At 42.3% G+C, this 21562-nt stretch overlaps 1 protein-coding gene across 3 annotated transcripts in view; it reads left to right on the top strand.

Annotated features, from left to right (window-relative positions):
* The first annotated feature begins 1446 nt into the window (after positions 1 to 1446).
* Positions 1447 to 21562, top strand: part of ATXN10 (ataxin 10) — a 67792-nt gene continuing 47676 nt past the window's right edge. For 2 of the 3 annotated variants that reach the window (XM_053387571.1, XM_053387570.1), the window contains exons 1-3: positions 1447 to 1743; positions 4325 to 4516; positions 5664 to 5746. In XM_053387571.1, the coding sequence (XP_053243546.1) occupies positions 1571 to 1743; positions 4325 to 4516; positions 5664 to 5746 (448 nt within the window). In that variant the 5' untranslated portion in view covers positions 1447 to 1570. The remainder of the gene's footprint in view (positions 1744 to 4324; positions 4517 to 5663; positions 5747 to 21562) is intronic. The other variant, XM_053387569.1, reaches the window with a different exon arrangement.

Here is a 21562-nt window from a genome sequence, read left to right as displayed (position 1 = left end):
GTGGCTGTGGCTTCATGTGAGACCTTGTGAGAGCTCTGAGAGATCTCACTGGAAGTCACCACTGCTGCAAGACTCAGGTAGGCAAGGTTTGGGAGGGGGGCACACTCCCATTTTGTCTCATGCTGCCCCTGACAAGTGGGGCCCTGCAACAAAAAGCTGTAGCGTGGAGGCTCCCAGCCACTCTTCCAATTCAGCTTCCCCCTGGATTTTTGCCCTTTCAAGCCAGTATTTCATGATGAGGATGCTCAGTCTTTAATGGACTCTTTAATGGGGTTAAGAGTCCCATAATCTGGTGAACCGGGTTCGCGTCTCCGCTCCTCCACCTGCAGCTGCTGGGTGACCTTGGGCCAGTCACACTTCTCTGAAGTCTCTCAGCCCCACTCTCCTCACAGAGTGTTTGTTGTGGGGGAGGAAGGAAAAGGAGAATGTGAGCCGCTTTGAGACTCCTGAAGGGGAGTGATAAAGCGGGATATCAAATCCAAACTCTTCTTCTTCTAAAGAGGGTGGGGTTGGGTGGGCACATTTGTGCTCAAGGGTGTTTTAAGAGTGCACAATGAACACTTGTGCTGGAATTGTTTAATTTATCCACTGATGTTCATGGGCAGCCTGGCCTTCCATCCCTCAGTTTCTCAGTGTGAAGCACAGTCACCTATGCAGGAGGAGACGGTTCTTTCAAGGTATGTGTGTCCTTCTCTTTGGCCTCTGCATTCAAGTCCATCCTCTACCTATGGCAGTGTCCTCCCCCCACCTGCAGCCAATACTGCGCTCCATTACCGGAGTTGTTAGAGGGATCTTACAAGGGTTTTCAACCCCATGGCAGCTGGCTTCTATATATATATATATTGTGCACCTACAAACCTTAGATTTCAGCAAGACAGCCCATAGCCCATAGTGATGGTGAAGCTCCCTGAGCATAGGAAGAATCAGATCGATATTAGTATTTATGATATCTGACAGTAAATAGTTTTCATAGTTGGTGGAAATACATGTGCAAATTAAAATAAACACACCCTGTCGTAGGAGAACAGCCACAGAAGGAAATATAAACTGGTTACATGTAAAAACACAGAATACATTTTTAAAACCTTCTTGGCGTTCAAACTCTTGAATTCCTGTTTTTCCTCAGGAGCAGCTATGGAAGAAATGCTAACTTTGAAAGGAACTCGTCTTCCTCCCTTGCCCGGGAAGTGGGGAGCTGGGCTCCCTCCTGCCCCTTCGGGAGAGTCTCCTGCGGAAGGTCGGGGGCAGGAGGACTGGCGCAGGAGCTGCGCCCCCTTCTCCCGGGGGGGGAGGGGTCCCTGCTGGATGCAGCGTGACAGGATAGTAACGGGGGGGGGAGCCCCACACAAAATAAACCTTGGGGGCGAGTGGGAGCCGCGTCGTGCGGGGGGAATAAGAAGCTGCGCTGGTTGGGAAGCGAGGCCCCGCGGCCCCCGCCTCGCGCGAGAAGCAGGCAGGAAAGGGCGGGGATTGCTGCCTGGCGAGGCCGCGGAGGGCGAGCGGCTCAGGCCCAGGCCTGCCTGGAGCGGCGGCTGCGGGGCGGAGCGAGGCCTCGAGCAGCCGGGCGGCCATGGCGTCTTCGGAGGCGCCGCCCGGGGAAGAAGCAGCAGCGGCGCTGCTGGCCGCCCTGGCCGCGCGGCTGACGGGGAGCGCCGAGCAGGAGGAGCAGGCCGCGGCGGCGGCGCCCGGTCGCCTGGCAACCGTGGGACAGATCGCGGCCCTCTTTCGCGACCCGGCGGGCAGGTGAGGGCCGCGGGGGGCTGGGGCCGGGCTCCGTCACGTGTGGACGCGCTGCCGCGTGTCTTCCTGCCGCGGCGGGTGTGGTTTTGCCTGCGTCTCGGAGGAGGGACGGGACGAAGCAGGCTTTGGGGGGGGGGGGCTCGCTTCCTCCTACTCTAATTCTTCTCGGCGATTTTGTAAGGAAGCCTCCAGAAACTTCAAGTCCCCCATTTCTCCCTGCAGTTGTGCTTATATCTCTGTCTGTCTAGAAATACAAGGCGTCCAAAGTTCATGCTGCTTCTCCTCGCTTGGCTGGATGCTGTGGCTTTTTGTAGGCAGAAGTTGCTGGTGGGGTATAAATACTGCTACTGCTACTGCTACTAATAAGAACAACAGCAGCACTAATATGATTAGTTATACCCCACCCCCCTGGCTGCACCCAGCCACTCTGGGCCGGTTCCAACACGTATGAAAACATAATAAAACGTCAAACATTAATAATAACAATCAGATCCAATACAGAAAAGTCACAATAACTTTAAAATAAATAACTTATATCAAATAAAGCAATATTCAATAGTCGATTAGAATATAATGGCAAATATTAAAATTAAATATCAGCAAATAATAAACAGCTTCCACTTGGGAATTACAATAAACAATTACTAAACTGTAATTAATAAAAATCACAATGCATAAAATATCAGAAAACATACACAACCGTGTATTTAAAAATATATCTGAATTTCTTTACAGTGAAAAGTAATAATACAATATAGCTTTATTATTATTATTATTAATAATAATAATAACAACAAAGCTACAAATCTTATGTAGAAGATGCTGCTTTTCAGCATCTTGCAGGTTCCGTGTACATTCCTCACCCTAGTTCAGACAGTTTAAGAAGAAGCATACTAAGAACCAGTTCTTTGACTCCAAGCTTTTTCTTTTTTGGTAACATAGTTTTTATTCATTCTCATATTTAAAGCGTTTAACATTAAAGTGTATGACATGCAACATTTACATAAAATTAAAAATAAAGCAGCAAGAAACACAGAGTTAAATGTTTCTGAGTGTATTAGCAAAATTGTGTCAAAGTGTATCTATCAAAATTATTACAATTATTACGGATATGAAATGATGCATAGTAACATGTAATGACCATAACTAACATGTATTTTGTATTAATAACAATTAGAATTTATAGGAAGGGGCGAGGGAGAGGAGCAGGGGAAAAAACAAAATACATAGTAATAAAACTGCTAGCCCATTGGCACATGCCTGCCCAGGTCTTTGGATACTGGGAGCCATGGAAGTGTCCTTACACTGAGGCGGACTGGCTACATGATGGAGCAGCAGTGGCTCTGCCAGCCCTGCCTGGAGGCTGAACCTGGGGCCTTCTGCATGCAGAACAGAAGCTTTGCCCCCGGGCTGTGCCATGCAAGGAGGTGTGTCTGCAGTTCCACTTTAGGGAAAAAAGTCTGTGGGAAATACTGAAATACACATCAGTCCTGGCTTAATCTTTTAAAATTTCACATCTTGTCTTCATTCCGTGGCTCCACAGGAAGGAATGTAGCTCAGTGATAGAGCCAGTTCTGCATGGAACTTCAGTCCTGTTATCTCCAGGTAGTGCTAAGAAAAATTCCTCTCTGAAACGTTGGAGAGTTCCTGTCTTCCCTGTAGGTAATCCTGAGCTAGCTGGATCAGTGGTCTGAAGTCAGCTCCTTATATTCCAGTTCAGGCATCCATCGTCCCCAGAGCTGCTGTGTTTCAGCAAGATGGTTTCATCATATCCTAAGGCAAGCGATGCAGCCACCTTGGTGAAGCTAAGCAGGTCTGGGTATAGTCAAAGCCTGATGGGATACTGCCTAGAAGCTCTACTTAACTTGAAAAGTCGGTGTAATAAACAAACAGAATAATTCACCTTTTGACTTGCCCTGGGAACTTAAGTTCAGAATTTAGAATAACTCCAATTTTTATGAATTCTCTTCACAATTTTATGAAGCTTGTAGAGGCTGGAGAAAATACCTGAGTTCATGGGTAAAGGTAAAGGTAAAGGGACCCCTGACCATTAGGTCCAGTCGTGGCTGACTCTGGGGTTGCAACGCTCATCTCGCTTTATTGGCCGAGGGAGCCGGCGTACAGCTTCCGGGTCATGTGGCCAGCATGACTAAGCTGCTTCTGGCAAACCAGAGCAGCGCACGGAAACGCCGTTTACCTTCCCGCCAGAGCGGTATCTATTTATCTACTTGCACTTTGACGTGCTTTCGAACTGCTAGGTTGGCAGGAGCAGGGACCGAGCAACAGGAGCTCACCCTGTCGCGGGGATTCGAACTGCCGACCTTCTGATTGGCAAGTCCTAGGCTCTGTGGTTTAACCCACAGCGCCACCCGTGTTCATGGGTACCTATAGTAAATATTTCAAAGCCAGGGCAACCCTTTATTTGCTATATTTTTTTCTATCCCTATCAAGTACAAAATATGCAAAACATCTTGGATTAGCTTTTTAAAAAAATATTGCATGGTACAAATGATATCCTTCTTTTATGTATATTGTTTTAATGTACTGTTGATGCTGTCTACTTTATATTTATTTTTCTTTTCAGGGAAAAAGCATCAGAAAGCCTATTCCAAGATCTCCTGCAAATGTTGAGGAAGGCATCTTATGAAATTGATGTAACCTACAAGCAAAATAATACACTGGAACACACAGATTCATTGTTCCTGTTGGTATCAGAATGTTTCAGATGCCTTCGGAATGCTTGTGTTCAGTGTACCAAGAATCAGAACGTTATGAGGTAGGATTATTGCCCCCATACTTGCATAGTTTTTTAAATGTTAAATTACAGCAACTTGTTTCACCCAACTGCGTTCATAGCCGATTTAACTTTTGAAGCAGGCTCTCTTTGAAATACATTTCACTCCTCACTAGTTCACTTCACTTTGCTGTATACTCTTGGCGTTTGAGTGGAAACCTTGTGAGTGAATTGTCCACATTTGTTAAATTGTGTGGCTCAGGCTAACTGACCAGTGTGTAATCATTATATATCTACATATTCTCTGAAAGTAAATTAATCTGCAAGACAATCAAGGGTGCATGAACACAAGATTTATTCTGACAACTTTTTTTCTTTGATTTGCTCTTTTTAAAATACTCGTGAAGTGAGATTTCATAGACATTATCTTCACCAAGTCTTGTGATTATTTAAGATCTGATTTTTTTTTGTTAGTCTTGCATCTGGATTACTTAATATTTGTTGGCTGCAAGGATGTGCATTTTATTTGCCCCTGAGGTCAGGTGAATTCTGGGGTGTTCTCCGTGTGTCCTAAAGTGCAGCACTGCAGCAGGGAGCGCTGTGTATCCATGAAGGTTCCCTGCACAGTTGAAAACCCGGATTTTCTAGAATTGTCAGTTGTGCAGGGAGCATTCATGGCTGGACAAGGATCCTCAGTGCAGAAGTGCACTTTAATCATGTGAGGGGTCAGAACGAGTTGTTAGTTATTTTGAATCTTTATGTGAATCTTTATCTCTTGCCAGCTCCTCACCATGAAACCCCCCTCCGGTCTCTTTTCTCTCCTGGTGTGCCTTGCCACCTTAGGACTTTTTATTTTCATTCCTTTTCATAATTGCCCAGTATGACCTCCCTTTCCTAGACTTCTCTGGGCCTGTTGTTTTTTAAGCTACAGTCTGTTCTTTCCAAGTATTTTTAAAACCATCTTCCTCCCCTTAGCTTTTCTTCCTACTCAGTCCCTTTCTGTCACTCTTACCTTACTCAGTCAATTACTCCTAGGGGAGTTCACCACCACAGAATTTATTTATTACATTACAATATGTATTACAAATTTAGGACTTTATATTATGATACAGCTTTGTATAAAACACTGGTTTCTCTGCTTTTTTTAATTTCAGAGAATTTTAAATTTAAAACTGTTCTTTTATAACAGAAACCTGGGGCTAATTGAGGCATCTGTACACTTGATCCAATTACTTCACAAATTAGAAACTAATCTGGAGTCATTATTGACAGGTAAGATATTGCGGGGGCTACGTACATAAGCCCACATAGCTACTAACTTACAAACATGTTTACTTGCCTGTGTGCTCACACATACCTAAGAAAAGACAACACTATTCCAGTTGAACAAAAAGACTTTACATGTCCAGCCTCCATCTCCATGTTGTAGAACTTTTAGAACTGTGGAACTGTCCTGATTTCCCCCCTGATGCTCTGTGGCATTCTTGTACAGTGGTACCTCGGGTTAAGAACTTTATTCATTCTGGAGGTCCGTTCTTAACCTGAAACTGTTCTTAACCTGAAGCACCTCTTTAGCTAATGGGGCCTCCCGCTGCTGCCGCACCGCCAGAGCACAATTTCTGTTCTCATCCTGAAGCAAAGTTCTTAACCCGAGGTGCTATTTCTGGGTTAGCAGAGTCTGTAACCTGAAGCGTCTGTAACCTGAAGCGTATGTAACCCGAGGTACCACTGTAACTTGAAGCCATTGGTTTGCGTCCTACCCTTTGGAGCAGGAGAAAACAAGCTTGCTCCATCTTTCATGTGACAGCCCTAAAGATATCTGAAGATGGCTATCGTATCTCCTCTCAGTCTCCTCTTTTCCAGGCTAACCGTACCAACTCCCTCAAGGCTTGGTTACCAGACCTTTGATTATCTTGGTTGCCCTCCTCTGCACACATTCCAGCTTGCCAATGTCTTTAAATTGTGGTACCCAGAACTGGACACATTATTGCAGGTGTAGTCTGGCCAAGGCAGACTAGATGATACTTTTACTTCCTTCACTCTGGAGCCGTATGCTCTTTATGAGAGAGAGGGTTATTTCTTTATTCTGTTACAAAGCCAGAACATCTTGCTAGCTAATTGCCGCCGTGGCAGAGTAAGGCCTTGGGGTGCTGTTGCACTCCCTCCAAATGCTGTGGGACTGCTAGTTGCTGCCCTCAGCAGCTCTGTACAATGAGATCATGCTCTGGGAGTGCCGGCTGACCTCCAGATTAGCATGTTGTGGCACTTATTAGTGCCAGATGTGCTGATGAAGGATACTGTTACAGGTCTCTATACCAGCAGACTAAAATCAAAAGACTTTTCTTTGAGAGCAGGTGTTCTTTAATTTTGCAAGCTTGAAACTGAGTGGTATAGCTCAGTGTTAGATAATGTGTTCTGCATGCAGACAACCCCAAGTTCAATCCCAGTCAAAAGGATGGGGTTAAGGGAAGACATTAACTGTCAGGGTCCCTCAAAGTAGCAGAAGCTGATTTTGTTGTGGTTGCCATATTTATTATATTAAGTGATCATTTTACCCTGTTCAAGGAGGTGCACATCAGCGTTCATTAATGAAATATGAAACCTGAGTAAACAGATAAAACAGCAATGGAATTAAATGATAGGTGAAGATAGAATAATTCCAAACTATTTCTCACCAAGAGTTCATGTAATCAAAACAAGGTTTAACTTGATGTGAAAAGACAAGATTAGGTGCCAAGCCAGTTCTCTGGAGAGGACACAACCTGGATGTTGACACAGAAAAGGCTTTGTATCTTAATTATCAGGTTCATACAGAAGAAAGCACCCTGTTTTACTTAAGTGCTTTAGGGCTTTATAGCCATCACCAGCACTTAAATGAACTTTTCCACGATATTCTAATTTTTCGAGTTTCACCTGTAATTCAAGCATGTCTGAATGTACTCTACCTATATTTAAGTGGCATAATTTGGGACCTGCATTTCTTCTAACCAGGAATAATAATACCTTTATTGTCATTGTACAACTTGTGGACAATGAAATTAAACGAGCCTCCCCCCAAAAAACACTTAATCTCATTACACTCTCTGTGCTTATCGAACAACGCACCACTTCGCAAGTCAATTGCGTTATGTTATTTTCCGTTCAACAGCCTAACAGCCCATGAATAGAAGCTGTTTTTTAGCCTGTTGGTATGGCTGATTATACTTCTATATCTCCTGCCCGAGGGTAGAAGATTAAAGAGGTGATGGCCGGGGTGTGAGTCATCCCTGAGAATTTTTCTTGCTCTCCTAAGGCAACGATTCCTTGCAATGTCATCTAGCGGACTCAAGGGACAGCCCATGATACCATGAGCTGTATCCACCACCCTCTGCACAGACTTTCTGTCCGTGTCTGTCAAGCCAGCATACCACACTGTGATACAATATGAAAGGACACTTTCTATTGTGGACTGGTAAAAGGAGTTCATAAATTGTTGTTTAACATTATTCTTTCGCAGGACCCTGAGGAAATGGAGTCTCTGTTGGGAAAGAATACAGTAAAATCTTTTAAGTTAATTATCCTGATGGCTATGTGTTTCTCTCTCATCCAGTAACATCTATTTTAAGTTTTTATTGTGGTGTTCATAATGTGGGTAGGAAAGTCCAGAGTGTCCCAACAGTTTGGAATCGGTAATACACATACTGAAGTGGTATGCCTTATGTGCCTGGCAGATGCTTTTAACCACTGCGGCTGACTTGCGGGGAGGAGTTTATTTTTAACGATGTATTAATGAATAAAGCAGCAGAAAAGGAAATACTGTGCAAAGCGCTGTGACTTAAATAACTGCTGTCTAATATCTGGTTAGGTCAAACTGCAATTTGCAATTTGCCATGAGAGCAAGGCATTTTTATTTAAGGGAACAGCCAAGTCCCTGCTCTAAAAGTTTTAACCCATTTTGTTTACTGTTTCTGCTTTCATGTTTACTTAGATCTAGCAATCATAATTTAGAAGCTGTTCAATTAACAGCTTCTATAATATGACCAATTTGCATACGACCAATATGCAATTATATATAAAGAAGTTTAAATCACATTTTTTATATTGTTCTAGAATATTTATTCAGTTAATGGATTGAGTTAGGAGTATTGTTGACTTTGTGAATTGTATTATCATTCTGTACAATTTAAAACCAAACTGTATGTGATGCAAACTGTATCATTACATCCATTAGGCAGGTTTTTTTAAAAAAAGAAAATTGCATCAGCTGAGGAAGAAGCTGGTAATTAATCAGTTTATAGCAAGTATGAAAGGGGAATATAATCATTTTGTACTCTGCTGTATTCCTGAGGAAAATCCCTTTTCTAATACAGTGGTACCTTGGGTTAAGTACTTAATTCATTCCGGAGGTCCGTTCTTATCCTGAAACTGTTTTGTTTTTTTAAAATAATTTTTATTAACCGACCAATCAAATCAAATCACATCACATAAATTCCAAATTACAAAGCCGAATTTTTGAGGGGACCCATATTTCAAGTTCCGAAGGGGAATTCTGATCATCTTCTTGCTGCTGCGTTAATATCCACAAATCTGTCCAAATAATATTCATAATTCTATCCAGTCCTATCTTGCTGTTTCCACATCTCATCTTGTTCGTATATTTTTCTTTTTTTTAATGATCTCTTCTGATAATCTCCTTAAGCAGGTAAACACCAATTATAATCCTGTGTGAATTTTCCGTTCGTCCAATCATCATATCAAGATGGTTTCCATATATTTTCACTTTCATAAATAACAGCACTCTTTCCATCATTAGTCTCGCAAATCTGTCGCCTTCTTTTGTCCCTCTGAGGAGTCTCACCCACAATATGAAAACAGATTTGTTACTCCTCTCAGACATAAGAACTTGCCAATATGGCGACGCTGTTTTTTGCTGCATCATTCCAAAGCTCTTATGCTTTCCACGATCTTCTTAAAACATGCTTTGGTTAGGAAATTATCTCCACACAGTCTTAAATCCACAGCTTAAGTCATTTAAACGGCATTTCTGACTTGTGTGTGTGTGTGGGATTCTTGGTTAATCACATAAAGAAAAGAAAGGAAAGTTCCCCCCCCCCATCCAGTCCCGTTGCCGAACATACCGAGCCTTGGTGTGTCTTCTCATGATTTATTCCTGTTCCTCCGACCCGTCTTGTTTATCAGAGATCTCTTCAGTTAGTAGTCTTTACTCCCCCTTCTTCCTTGAAATATGTGCATTAGCTTCCTCCTAATTGTTTCTTTCGAAGTTGCTGCAGCTAGAGGCGTGAATCAGAGACAGCGTCCAGGAGCGCCGAAGTCCGCACAAGGGCTTTCTGCCTAGTGCCCCCACCCCCTCAAATTCGGGGGTGGTATAGGGCACAGCAGGCAAGGGCAGTCCCCCCCACTCCCTTGGGGGGGCCAGGAGGCTGTTTACTCCCATCACAGCCTCTTAATTACCTCGTGTGGGTCGGAGAGATGTTATTGTCAGCCATCTTCCGATGCGCCCCTAGTGGCCTAACTGTTCTTAACCTGAAGCACCACTTTAGCTAATGGGGCCTCCTGCTGCTGCTGTGCCACCGGAGCACGATTTCTGTTCTCATCCTGAAGCAAAGTTCTTAACCCGAGGTACTATTTCTGGGTTAGCGGAGTCTGTAACCTGAAGCGTATGTAATCTGAAGCGTATGTAACCCGAGGTATCACTGTACTAATAAATGTATTGTGAGAAAATCCCCCATTTGCACTAGTTAAATACCCCAAGATAAATTTCATTTTTTTGCAATTAACTATTACTCTTTTAATTCTCTTAATTTTTATTTTGAAATTGGGATTTCCTTTTGCAAGTTTCACAATATAGTTAGACTGTAATATTCACAGCAGAGTGAATATTCTGTTCCACACACCCAGAAACCTTTGCATTTGGGATCCTAAGGTGTACTGACCACCCTTCAATAGAAAGACCTCCCTTGGAAGGTGGTGGACTCTCCTTCTTTGGAGGTTTTTAAACTGAGGTTGGATGACCACCTGTCAGGGATTATTTAGCTGTGATTGCTATATTGCAGGGGGTTGGACTAGATGACCCTTCCAACTCTACAAATCTATTACATATGCCTCTAAGACAGCATTGCTGGCCAAGCTGGTGGAAGTGGTATTGGCGGAACCCACGACTTTGGTTCTGTGTGACTTCAGTGTCTATGCCAAGGCCTCTTCCATGACAGCTTTGGAGCTATCACAGCTCATCAGTGGCCCAACCCCCGGGGCAGGACAGATTTAGCCTGGGTTGTGTGGTCCGACAATAGATGGGATTCAAACAAGCTAGACCACTTCCTGGTGAGGTTTGGTCTCATGGTGATTATCTCCCCATGCAGGGGCTCAGGACCTATTCAGATGGTCCATCCCAGAGACTTATGGAATCTAATGGAGAGAACTGGCAATGGTACTGAGACCCTTGTCTTCCCCTATAACAGTGAAATGTGTAGGGCTATCCACACTTTCTCTCCTGAGTGCCCTCTCCACTGTTGTGGAGCTTGAAACACACCTTGGTGCTCTAGGGAGCTATGAGTTATGAAGCAAGATGGACAATGGCTACAGCGCTCTTGGCACAAAACCTATTGCAAAGGTGACCCAGCACACCTTAGAGTACACAATAATGCCTACTATGTTGCAATGAGGGGCAAAAAAGGACTATTTTGTCTCTGCCATTGCGTCCTGAAATAGACATCCAGTAGATGACATACCGTCTCAACCCTTGCCCCTCATAGCTAATTATAGCTTGTAAGGTGTGCTTGTGTGTGTGATTGGCTATGTACTGTATATGAGTAAAAGTCCTGAACCAGTGCCTGGATGCAGTAATGGGCTTGGTGAGGGCTAATAAACTGAAGCTCAATCCCCAAAAGACTCAAACCCTGTTGGTAAGCATCTGGAAACTTGGGTCAGGTACCATCTCTGGATGGGGTTGATCCATCACTGTCATTGGAAAGCCTAGCATCCTCAGTGGCTAGGAATTTCTTTAACCAGCTTTGGCTTGTGTGCCAGCTGCCTTTCCTGGACTGAGATAATCTGGCCATGGAGCTTTCTGCCCTGGTAACCTCAAGGCTAGACTGTGGCAATGTGCTATATGCAGGGCTGCCCTAGAGCTTAATCTGGAAGCTGCACTTGGTGGATGTTAGGTTGCTCTGTGCAATGACTTAACACCAACAAGCTACACCATTGTTAAACTTTTGCTCTGGTTGCCAATAAGCTACTCAGCTAAGTTTAAGGTTATGGTATTGGCATACGGAGCCCTGAACAGCTCAGAACCTGATTATCTGAGATATACCTGATTATAATATAATATAATATGATATAATATACCTGACTCTCTGCTCTGGTCTGCTGTGGGTTTTTTTTTTTAAAACACCATGTGCATCAGTGGGCCATTTGTTTGTTACTCACCACTGAACACTTAGTTGTGTAGTCCCCTTTCTGTCCCTTAATATTTTAGACAAACACCAAATTGGTATATTCTTGGACGCTTATTGAACAGATCTTCCCAGACTAAGACTAGATTGTATTTTATCTCCACACAATGTTTATTCAGTTACATAGTTGTGCTTGTGTTTTGTAGCTGTAATTATATTTTACTGTATTTTGTATAGTTGTTGTTTTAAGGGAATCACTTAGATATTTTGGTTTGAAGTGACAAATAAATAATAGCAGTAATGACTATGATGCTAATCTGTGCTGACTTTCTTTAATTACATAAGAAAAATAGCTTAAAAGCTACTTATTTACATCTTTGCTTTGTCTTTCTGCACTTCCAGGACAGGGAATTGAGGCCAGTATTTTGCTACTGTGGTTGAAGCAGAAGCTGTAATTACATTGTCAGAATAATATTTATAGCACTGTATTACTTTCTCAAAATAATTGCAGGCATATGACAAATACATTACACTCATCAAAATTTTATGTAAACACATGCACAAGTTTTTATTTGACTTATTGATGGTGTGTGTGAGTTTCATGCCTTGCAATCTGTTGACCAGCCAACCAAACAAGCAAAAAGCAATCTTTGTGGCCTTTTAACTGTTAACACTATAAATATCTGCTGTAAAATAAACTGTCACTTCTACTGTGGGCAATATTTGTTCTGTCGTACTTTATGCTATGCAAGTCTCATATCATGCTTTGAAGTGAGACATTTAATCTTTTTGTTCCTGGGATGTTATTGGATGAATTTGCTCTTGAAACAATTATTAAATTGACATTTTTTAAATATGAGAGTTGAAAGTGATCTTTAGGGCTCATAGGGTCCTAAAAACCTGGTTGTCTTGTAAGCAAATGAATCAACAACAGCCAGAAGACCTGAAAGCAAAAGCAGGCTTTTGCACAAACGATTCATGACAGGTGCACGTGGTTCCCACAGAAATGGCTTGATGTGTCTTTTGATGTTGATATAGGTAATTTGCAGCTTTAAGCTGATTTCACTTATGCTAAAACAAATAAGTGGAAAGAGCTTTCTGAACTCTTGCTTACTGGCCTTTGGGAAGACCATGTGAGGGCCCTGCGGTGCTCCCAGAGCCCTTCCACATCCTTTCCAGAGATTGGTAAGCAGCCCTGTCTGTCTCACTGGGCTTGGGGAGTCTCTTCTCAGGTGGGGGCCTCATTCTACACAAACCTGGGTGTTGTAGATTTTACCTGTTGGCCTTGAGTGTGAAATTCACTATACGATTCAATTTTTCATTGCAAAATGAATATTTTAGCTGATTTAATTTCTAATTGCCTTATCTTATATAATAAGATGCAACATAAAAAGAGTACTGGTTACATTATAAAACTAATTCAAAATAGCTTTTAAAAATACATTAGTAGTTTTAAAATAGCTAGTAGGGAGGACCACAAACTTTTTTCCTGTTAAGTAAACACTGCTATTTTTGTTTAATTATTCAGAATATTTATATCCCACTTTTTCTGGAATATTGCTCATGCTGGCTAACAATAAAAATGAAATTCATAAACTTAGCAAAAGGACCCCATAGTAATAAGATACATATCACACAGGCTGGTAGTTTTTTGGTCCAGCTTGCTGGGGTCTGCAGTGTGGCACCCGTAGATATCCTGGCACCCTCAGGTGGTCCCCTGCCCCTCCCAATTTTTAAATTTGACTTAAACAAGCTTTGCAGGTTTGCTTATTTGGTCAGGAGTGCCTGTTTTTATTTGGACAGAGAAGGTGATAAATCACCAGTTTTCCTTCTGAAAAATTAGTATGATATGGTGCGCACAACAATTTCTTCGATTTCCAAATGTGGTCCTGGGCTCAAAAAGATTGGGAACCCTGTTCTAATATTCTCAATTGTGCTTTCTTCTGTTCAGAGTGCAATACAATAAAATGCAGTATAAGAAATAAAAGAAGCAATAAAGATACGCTAGCTCAGTGGGAGAACACATGCTGTACATGCAGAAAGTCCAGGTTCAATCCCTGGCACCTCCAGCTGAGAAGCAAAATAAACAAGGAGAAAAGAGTGTTCAGGTAGTAGATGATATGAGACATCCCTGCCTGAGAGTCAGGAGCAGGGGTGCCAACTTGAATAATTTTTTGGGGTGGGAGCCAAGTAAGCCCTGTCCTGCATACACTGTTTGAATGGCCATGCCCATCAGCTGGGGGGCAGCACCCTCAATTTTTTTTGGGGGGGGGGGCAAATACCCCACGGCCCCTAGGAGTTGGCTCCTTACACCAGAGTAAACAATAAAGGGCTCAATGACGATTAGTCTGACTACGAACTCCTCCTCCGCCTTCCTTCCTGTTGCTTGCTATCCTGTCATGGAAGTGGAGTTCTGGGCCTATTTGTGTCAACAAAACAGCCTGTCTTTTAAAATGCATAGTTCCCAACTCCAGGGATGCAGTCTTGGGGTTTGATAAGCAAAGCTAGGATCCCTCATTTTCACAGAAGACTGACATTCTTTGAAATTAAATGAAGCAGCCGGTCCATCCAGACATCTCTATAAATCTAAGTGTGCAACATCTGCTACATCCTGTGAACTGGCAGGTCATATGGTCATGTAATACAGCAGCTGGACACTATGAATAACTCATAGTGGGTGGCCGGTCAGCCCTGTTCACTCTTTTTCTTGGTTACCAAGTGTGGTTGAAGTTCAGGTTAAGACTCAGACCATTCATTTTCTGCTGATTTTATGCAATTGCTCTTTGAAGGGATACTGTTGCCTGATTATATGCTTAAATGAAGGGCTAATCCCAGGATTGTGTTTGCTATGAGGTATCTGAAATGAGAACACTTGTTCTTTAACAGAAAGATTAACTGTTGTTCTAATGCATCAGGGACTGGTGAAGCCTAAAGGAACTTCAAGCAATCAATAATGTTTAATTTATTAACTACAATTTAGTCCCTCAGTTCCTCAAAGTAATTATACTTGCAGGCCCTGGGGCACTAAAAACGAACAGAGGTAAGGAAATTTCTGCATTGGTTTTTAGACCACAGAATGAATAAAACTGCCTTTGGTCCCTGTAAACAGAGGCCTTTAAAAACAAAGGGCCATATCATATGTGACCTTAAATGCAGATTTACATTTAACTTGTAGGTTTAAAATCCAAAAAGTATCAGCTGTTAGTGCCAATAAGATAATGCAGAAACAACCTTCAGAGGACAAATTTGTCTTAGTAGCTCAGCTGGGGAGAAAAGAGTTAACCTCCCACATGCCTGCTGCAACCCTGATAATTATCAGCACACCCCTTACCACTATTTGCATGTTTTAAAACTTGCGTTTAACACCAGGTGTCCTAAACCCTCTCCAGTTTTTGTGTTCTCAGGGGTTGCTGTCACCTCCAAACTGGGGGCTTGGGCTGGCAATATCTTCTGCCTTAAATTGGTCCTCTCACAAGTCACCCAACTTGGTAGGAAGGCTGGTGCCCTTGAGTGTTGTTGCGCAGCTCAGAAAAGCATGGCATACAAATGTGCAAGTGCATTAAAAATCCAAAATTAAAGTTTACCATTAAATTACGGAATCTCTCTAACAACTTGAAAATACTATTTTATTCTTTGCCTACAGTTTCATTCATAGAAAAAAAGTTTTGTATTACCTTGCTTAAATCATTGTAGAGTGGGGAGGGGGGAATCATTTAAACCTGAAGAGTAAAATCAACTGTAAATTAGAAATCAGGGATGGACTGAAAAGAAGCTTTTCTCCTTCAAATAGAGGAAACCATCTAGCCTGTGAAAGACTGCTTCCAAGGCTGAGAAGACAGACTCCTGATTCAAATTCCAGAGGACACATAGTCTTCCCAGGTCCCTAAATAACTTCTTGCCTTTGCCAAGGGTGAAAGGCTCTGATGGGGCTCCCTCTCCAGCAGTTCCTAAGGCATAATAGAATGGAAATGCAGCTCACAATTTGACTAAGGGAGCTGCTTATTTCATGTGTAGACAGCCGGCTGTTTTTTTAAAATTTGTGTTCAGGGCTACCACCGTTCCTGCTACAGCTGCAGCCTTTTTTTTTTTTTTTTACTTTACAGTGTCTGGTTTCCAGCCCAAACCTGGTGGGCATTCTTAGTGTTCAGCGCTCTGAAGGTCCTGGAGTGTTTTCCTCTGGGCAACAGCTCTCACAGGAAGTGACATCGTCTGGTGGTCCCATCATTTGTTGTAGACCCAGGGATAGCTTAACCTGTGGCCCTCTAGATGTCAATGGCCTAAAGCTCCCTCCATGGCTGGGCTGATGGAAGTTGGACCCCAACATCATATGGAGGGTTAAAGGTTGCTCGCCCCTGCTTTAAACAAACAAGTATGATTTCTCTGTGTGCCATGTTCTCCCATGGGAATATGTAGGTCATGCAGCTGCCATGACTTGTAGAATTGCAGCCTTTTAAAAAGGTCCAGTGTGATCATGCAGAATTTAGAGGTCATGTGTTTACTTCCTATGTGGAAGAACCAGTTATTACCAGCTATCACCTGGTTTTGTATGCACATCCCTCCCAGGTTGCAAGCCTGCCAGCCGTCAGCTCTATATGATTGCTCTTTGATATTTGGGATCTATAATAGGCATAGGCCTTCTTTTTGTGCAATTGAGATGAAATCTAGCCTTAACTTTTAAGTGGTTTGTGGCTGAATTCAATCAAATTTTGATGTAAGATGAACTTGTGGCCAATCAATATTCCTTTTACTGTTCAGATGGCCACATAGCCTGATATAAATTGGTGTCCTAAATTGTAGCATATTGTGCTAAAAATCCTTTAAGCCTGAGATCCACTATGACCTAGCATTTGTGAATCTTAAGCCGCAGACTCCTTGATCAGGGTACATATCCTTCTTTGGTAATTTTCTAAGAAAGGAATATAGAGAAAATTATTCTCCTCTTGGAAGCAAAGTGGAAAGCTGAAGTTACTATTCTTCATACTTCACTGGCAATAAAACGGGGGCATGTTCTACGTTTCAGCAAATACAGAACAGTAAGGCCTTTAAATTGTGTGTAAAATGATCTATTGCCATGGTCGCCAACCTTTCTGGGCACATTAGCAATCTGGAGAAACTCTTGTGGTCACCAAGCATATACCACCAGCTGTTCTTTGTATTGGCTACAGTGGGATCCTCCTTTCAAGCCCAGTTTCATGAGAGTGAGGGGAGAAGACCCTGTGGTGCCAGGGAAGGCTTCTGCAGGCGCCTCCTTGGTAACCTCTCTTCTGGTGTTCTAAAACTAAGTTGCAGTGACCATACACATCAGGTACACATTTTGTTCTACCTAGATTACCCTAGACTAGCTATCCCAAGCAAGTTTTGTTTTTGTATTCTTTCTTCGTGGTGAGGTGGAAGCAAACTGGATGGCCAAGAAGATCTGTCCCAATGGATCATCCAGAAATAAGAAATAGCCTTCTGGCACCTTAAAGATTTAACAAAAAATTATTTTAGCATAAGCTAAATTATTTTAGCATAAGCTTTCATTGTCTGGAGTCCATTTCATTGCATGCAAGTGGACAAAGCTTCTGCCACAATAAATTTGTTAGATTTTAAAGTGCCACAAAACTCTTTGTCAACAGACTAACACAGCTGCACCTCTGGAAATACTCTTAGAAAACCTGAAGTTAGGTTGTGACACATAAGGGCTGGGAATATACTGTATTAAACTGTCTTGAGGTATATATAATTCTTGTTAACGCTATATCTGCATGGGCCAGAATGCCTTTGCTACTCAAAGACCAAGTCACACACAGCTATTGTCTGCTGCTAACAGTTGGATTGCGGGCAAATTAAATACGTATTACCTTGGTAAGACAAACCTGAATATGCTTGCCCTGTGTTTTGCTTTGGGGAATTGAAAACTTCCTCTAGAAATGGCTCAATTTTAGGTAGGTTTTATTAGGAGCAGCTGGTATGGAAGAGTCTGCCATGACATCTTATTCCCTGTGGTGTGTTGCTGCATCACTTTGTGTCCTTGGATATTAGAAAGGGAAGTATTAGAAGGAATGCTCCCTGAGTGCCAGGCTACACATTCTGTAAGGATAGAGATGAACTCTGGTTTCTTAAAGGTAAAGGGACCCCTGACCATTAGGTCCAGTCGTGACCGACTCTGGGGTTGCGGCGCTCATCTTGCTTTACTGGCCGAGGGAGCCGGCGTACAGCTTCCGAGTCATGTGACCAGCATGACTAAGCTGCTTCTGGTGAACCAGCGCAGCACACGGAAACACCGTTTACCTTCCCGCCAGAGTGGTACCTATTTATCTACTTGCACTTTGACGTGCTTTCGAACTGCTAGGTGCAAGGAACAATTGCTTATTTCTATGGATGTCCTGCAACGAAGTAAGGAATTGCCTGCCATGGTATCTAGTGCCAAGAGTTTAAATTTAGAAACAATGTCTTGCTTTTTATTTATTTTCTTCAGGTCTGGGGGAATTGAAATAGGCTTCTGTTATCACATGCTGATTCCATTTATATATATATTTGTTCAAAAGGACTGAAACAGAATGTCAGCCTCTTATGGGAGTTGGCGGGGCAATGCAGCTAGGGATTGTCAATTTCAATTCCTCTCAGGTGAGAGCCTGAGCGGCAGTTTGTGTAGGTAGAGGGTGGGCCCATGAGAGAGAGCTGGGAGTGAGAGTTAACGCGGGACACAAGCAGGGGGTGGGGTGGGGCCAGGGGGTGATGTTGTGGTGACGGAAAGGGGTCTGACTTAAAGGTTGAAAGGGGGCCAGAGAGCCGGACGTTTCCTTTCCCACTTGTATTGGAGCTCAGCTGGGGAGAAAAAGGAGTCATTTAAGTGTCAGGATCATGTATGAATCAGTCCCAGGGCAAGTTTGCAGGGAGGTAAGATACCGGAGGGATTAAGCTTCAGCACCCATTTGCTTCAAAAATTGGATGTATATCACCTGCTTTATAATTGATTTTAAAAACAAGGATTGCTGCTCACAGCTTGGTTTAGCTGGAGAGATTTGCCGCTAGAGGGGGCTGTAATACATTCTTTGACAACTGGTTAGACAAGATTGTGACCTTTGCCCAGAGATGTCCCCAGAGCCGCAACTCGGCCACAGTTTCTTGATGTCTAAACTGGCCAAGCACACATGGGTCTTTAAATCCATTCAGTCTTAAGTTAAAATCAGTGTCTCTCTATCTATATAATGTGAACTGGAGGATTTATTCCCATCCTGCTTCTCTCCCCCCCCCGCCCAAAGCTGGAGTGCAAAGCTGTGACCTTTTTTTGGCGTTTGGAACATTTGTCTTTCTATGCTTGTTTTATAAGTCAAGAGTAAAAATGATCTTACTGTTGCACTATTTCTTGATGCTTTTGACTCATTAGCCAAGTATCTGAAATCCTAGTAATAATTATAGATTCTTAACATCAGTCTTCCGTTTGAGATGAATCTTAATTTATATCACAGAATAATAGAATCATCATACCTCTCAAATTTTAAAAGCATGATGGTTATGTTTTGGTGATACTTAACTTCAGTTAGAATTTTGGAGTTGATCCATCCACATAATGATTTGATTTTTGTGAAGTTGTAAGCTATTTTGTAAGGGACACGGGTGGCACTGTGGGTTGAACTACAGAGCCTAGGACTTGCTGATCAGTAGGTCAGTGGTTCGAATCCCCGCAACGGGGTGAGCTCCCGTTGCTCGGTCCCTGCTCCTGCCAACCTAGCAGTTCAAAAGCACATCAAAGTGCAAGTAGATAAATAGGTACTGCTCCGGCAGGAAGGTAAACAGCGTTTCCATGCACTGCTCTGGTTCGCCAGAAGCGGCTTAGTCATGCTGGCCACATGACCAGCTGTACGCCGGCTCCTTTGGCCAATAAAGCGAGATGAGCGCTGCAACCCCAGAGTCGGTCATGACTGGACCTAAAGACCTTTAAGCTATTTTTAAGTATGTGGAATTGCCTAGTTTTTTAGGGTGGGAGGTAAGGGGGTGTTAAAAGAAGAAAAAAAGCATGCTAAAATATGATTGGGAACAAAATACAGTTGAGCAAAGAAGAATAAACAGAACTTTAAGACTTGATTGAGAACTGATAGTTGTTGGTTAAGGATAAAACCGACATAGCAGTTAAATGATGTGCTGTGGACTTTTGGCTCAAGAGACTCTGGATTACTTAATTTTGCTAAAAGTAAGCATAACTTTAGAGAGGGCATAAGTGGGAAAAGTCTAAAGGCAAAACTTACCAATTTCTGCAATGGAACTTGATGCAGACATGTCATTCAAGTTTTTGTTCATACTTGTATCTCTTATCTCTTCCCACTCCCTTTTGTTTCAAAGCACTCAGTAAAATGTACTAATAGGTTATCATAATGCAGCAATAGGCTGTCAGCGTTTAAGATCTATCTCATATAATTTTGATTTCTTATAGTTACGATAATTGTTGTAAATTCCTGCAGGTGTGTGTATGTATGTATGTATGTATGTATGTATGTATGTATGTATGTATGTATGTTGTGGTTTCTGTATGTAGAAGCATTTGCTCACATAGGTCTCCTGTTACCTTTGCCTTTCTCTTTCTTCTTATCACTTCTCCTAGCACTGACATTTAAATTGTAAGCTTCTTGAGACAGAGTTGTTTTGATTCTCTTACATGAGTGCTATGTACAGTGTTGGTTCCATGTCCGGTTTTGTATAAAGGTAGGCAACATTATGCTAATTTAAACAGTTTTCCTTAAATCTTTGAGATTTGAAGAAAAATCAGTTTTAAAAAGTTAAGAAAGTAAAAGTCAGAGGTTGCTTTGTGCCTAACCCCAAGTGACCTTACTTCAAGTTTTCTTTCTGTGTGTTCCAAAGGAGCAATGTTCCCAGGCCCTTCTCGCAACTTTGGTTGCCAGCTGGCTCTGTCCCTTTCAAGCAGATACTCCTTTGCTATTTCCAGGGCCTGGCAAAGGACGCTTCCATTTGCAATGGGCTGCCTTTTAGTAATATCTGTTTAACTATATTTTAATATGTAATAGTATGTCTATAAGCCAGCCTGTAAACAACTGAAGAAATTGAGAACTTGTAAGTCTTGCCCAGAGTGTCCTGTATGCTAATGTTTAGACTTTTATAGACTGGAATTCTTTTATTATTCTTATTTAAATTCACTGGCCTTCTTCTTTTGGAGTCCTAGCTACAAACTTGACTAATATTTCATTGAAAATCAATAGTTTTCTTTAACTGAAAATAATCCTGGGGTGAAGATTTACATAGCTTGCATTACTGGCATACTTGATGCATTTACATTACCGTACAAAAATTGGCTTTTACGATATCGCTGCTGAAGCAGACATACGGTAAAAGGGAATGGGTGTTAGTGCTTGTGGAATTTGAAGGGAGCGGCTTATATTTGGGTATTGTCTTTTTTTCTTTCCCCCCCTTGAATTTTAAAGGTGTGGCTAATATTCGGGTGCAGCTTATATTCGGGCCAATATGGTAAGAAAGCAAAATACTCTGGCTTCAGTCTTCTGGAAGGGAGATTTTAGGGTGTTGTGTTCCCTGACTGCAAATTGCAGTGGTTTGCCAAGCTGCCTAAAAATAAAGTTAGTAGTGAGTGACTTCAACATTTCCCCTTTGAAATATTGCTATTTTGCACCCTACAGCCTGCAATAATTTTTTTCCTCCATTAGATTGTATTTTTGCTCCATAGTCGCTCCTGTTTACTTCTTTG

Source organism: Podarcis raffonei, chromosome 5 (genome assembly GCF_027172205.1).
Source record: "Podarcis raffonei isolate rPodRaf1 chromosome 5, rPodRaf1.pri, whole genome shotgun sequence".
In the NCBI taxonomy this organism is placed as follows: domain Eukaryota; kingdom Metazoa; phylum Chordata; class Lepidosauria; order Squamata; family Lacertidae; genus Podarcis; species Podarcis raffonei.
The sequence above is the reverse complement of the archived record's forward strand: the minus strand, read 5'-3'. Positions and strand labels throughout refer to the sequence as shown.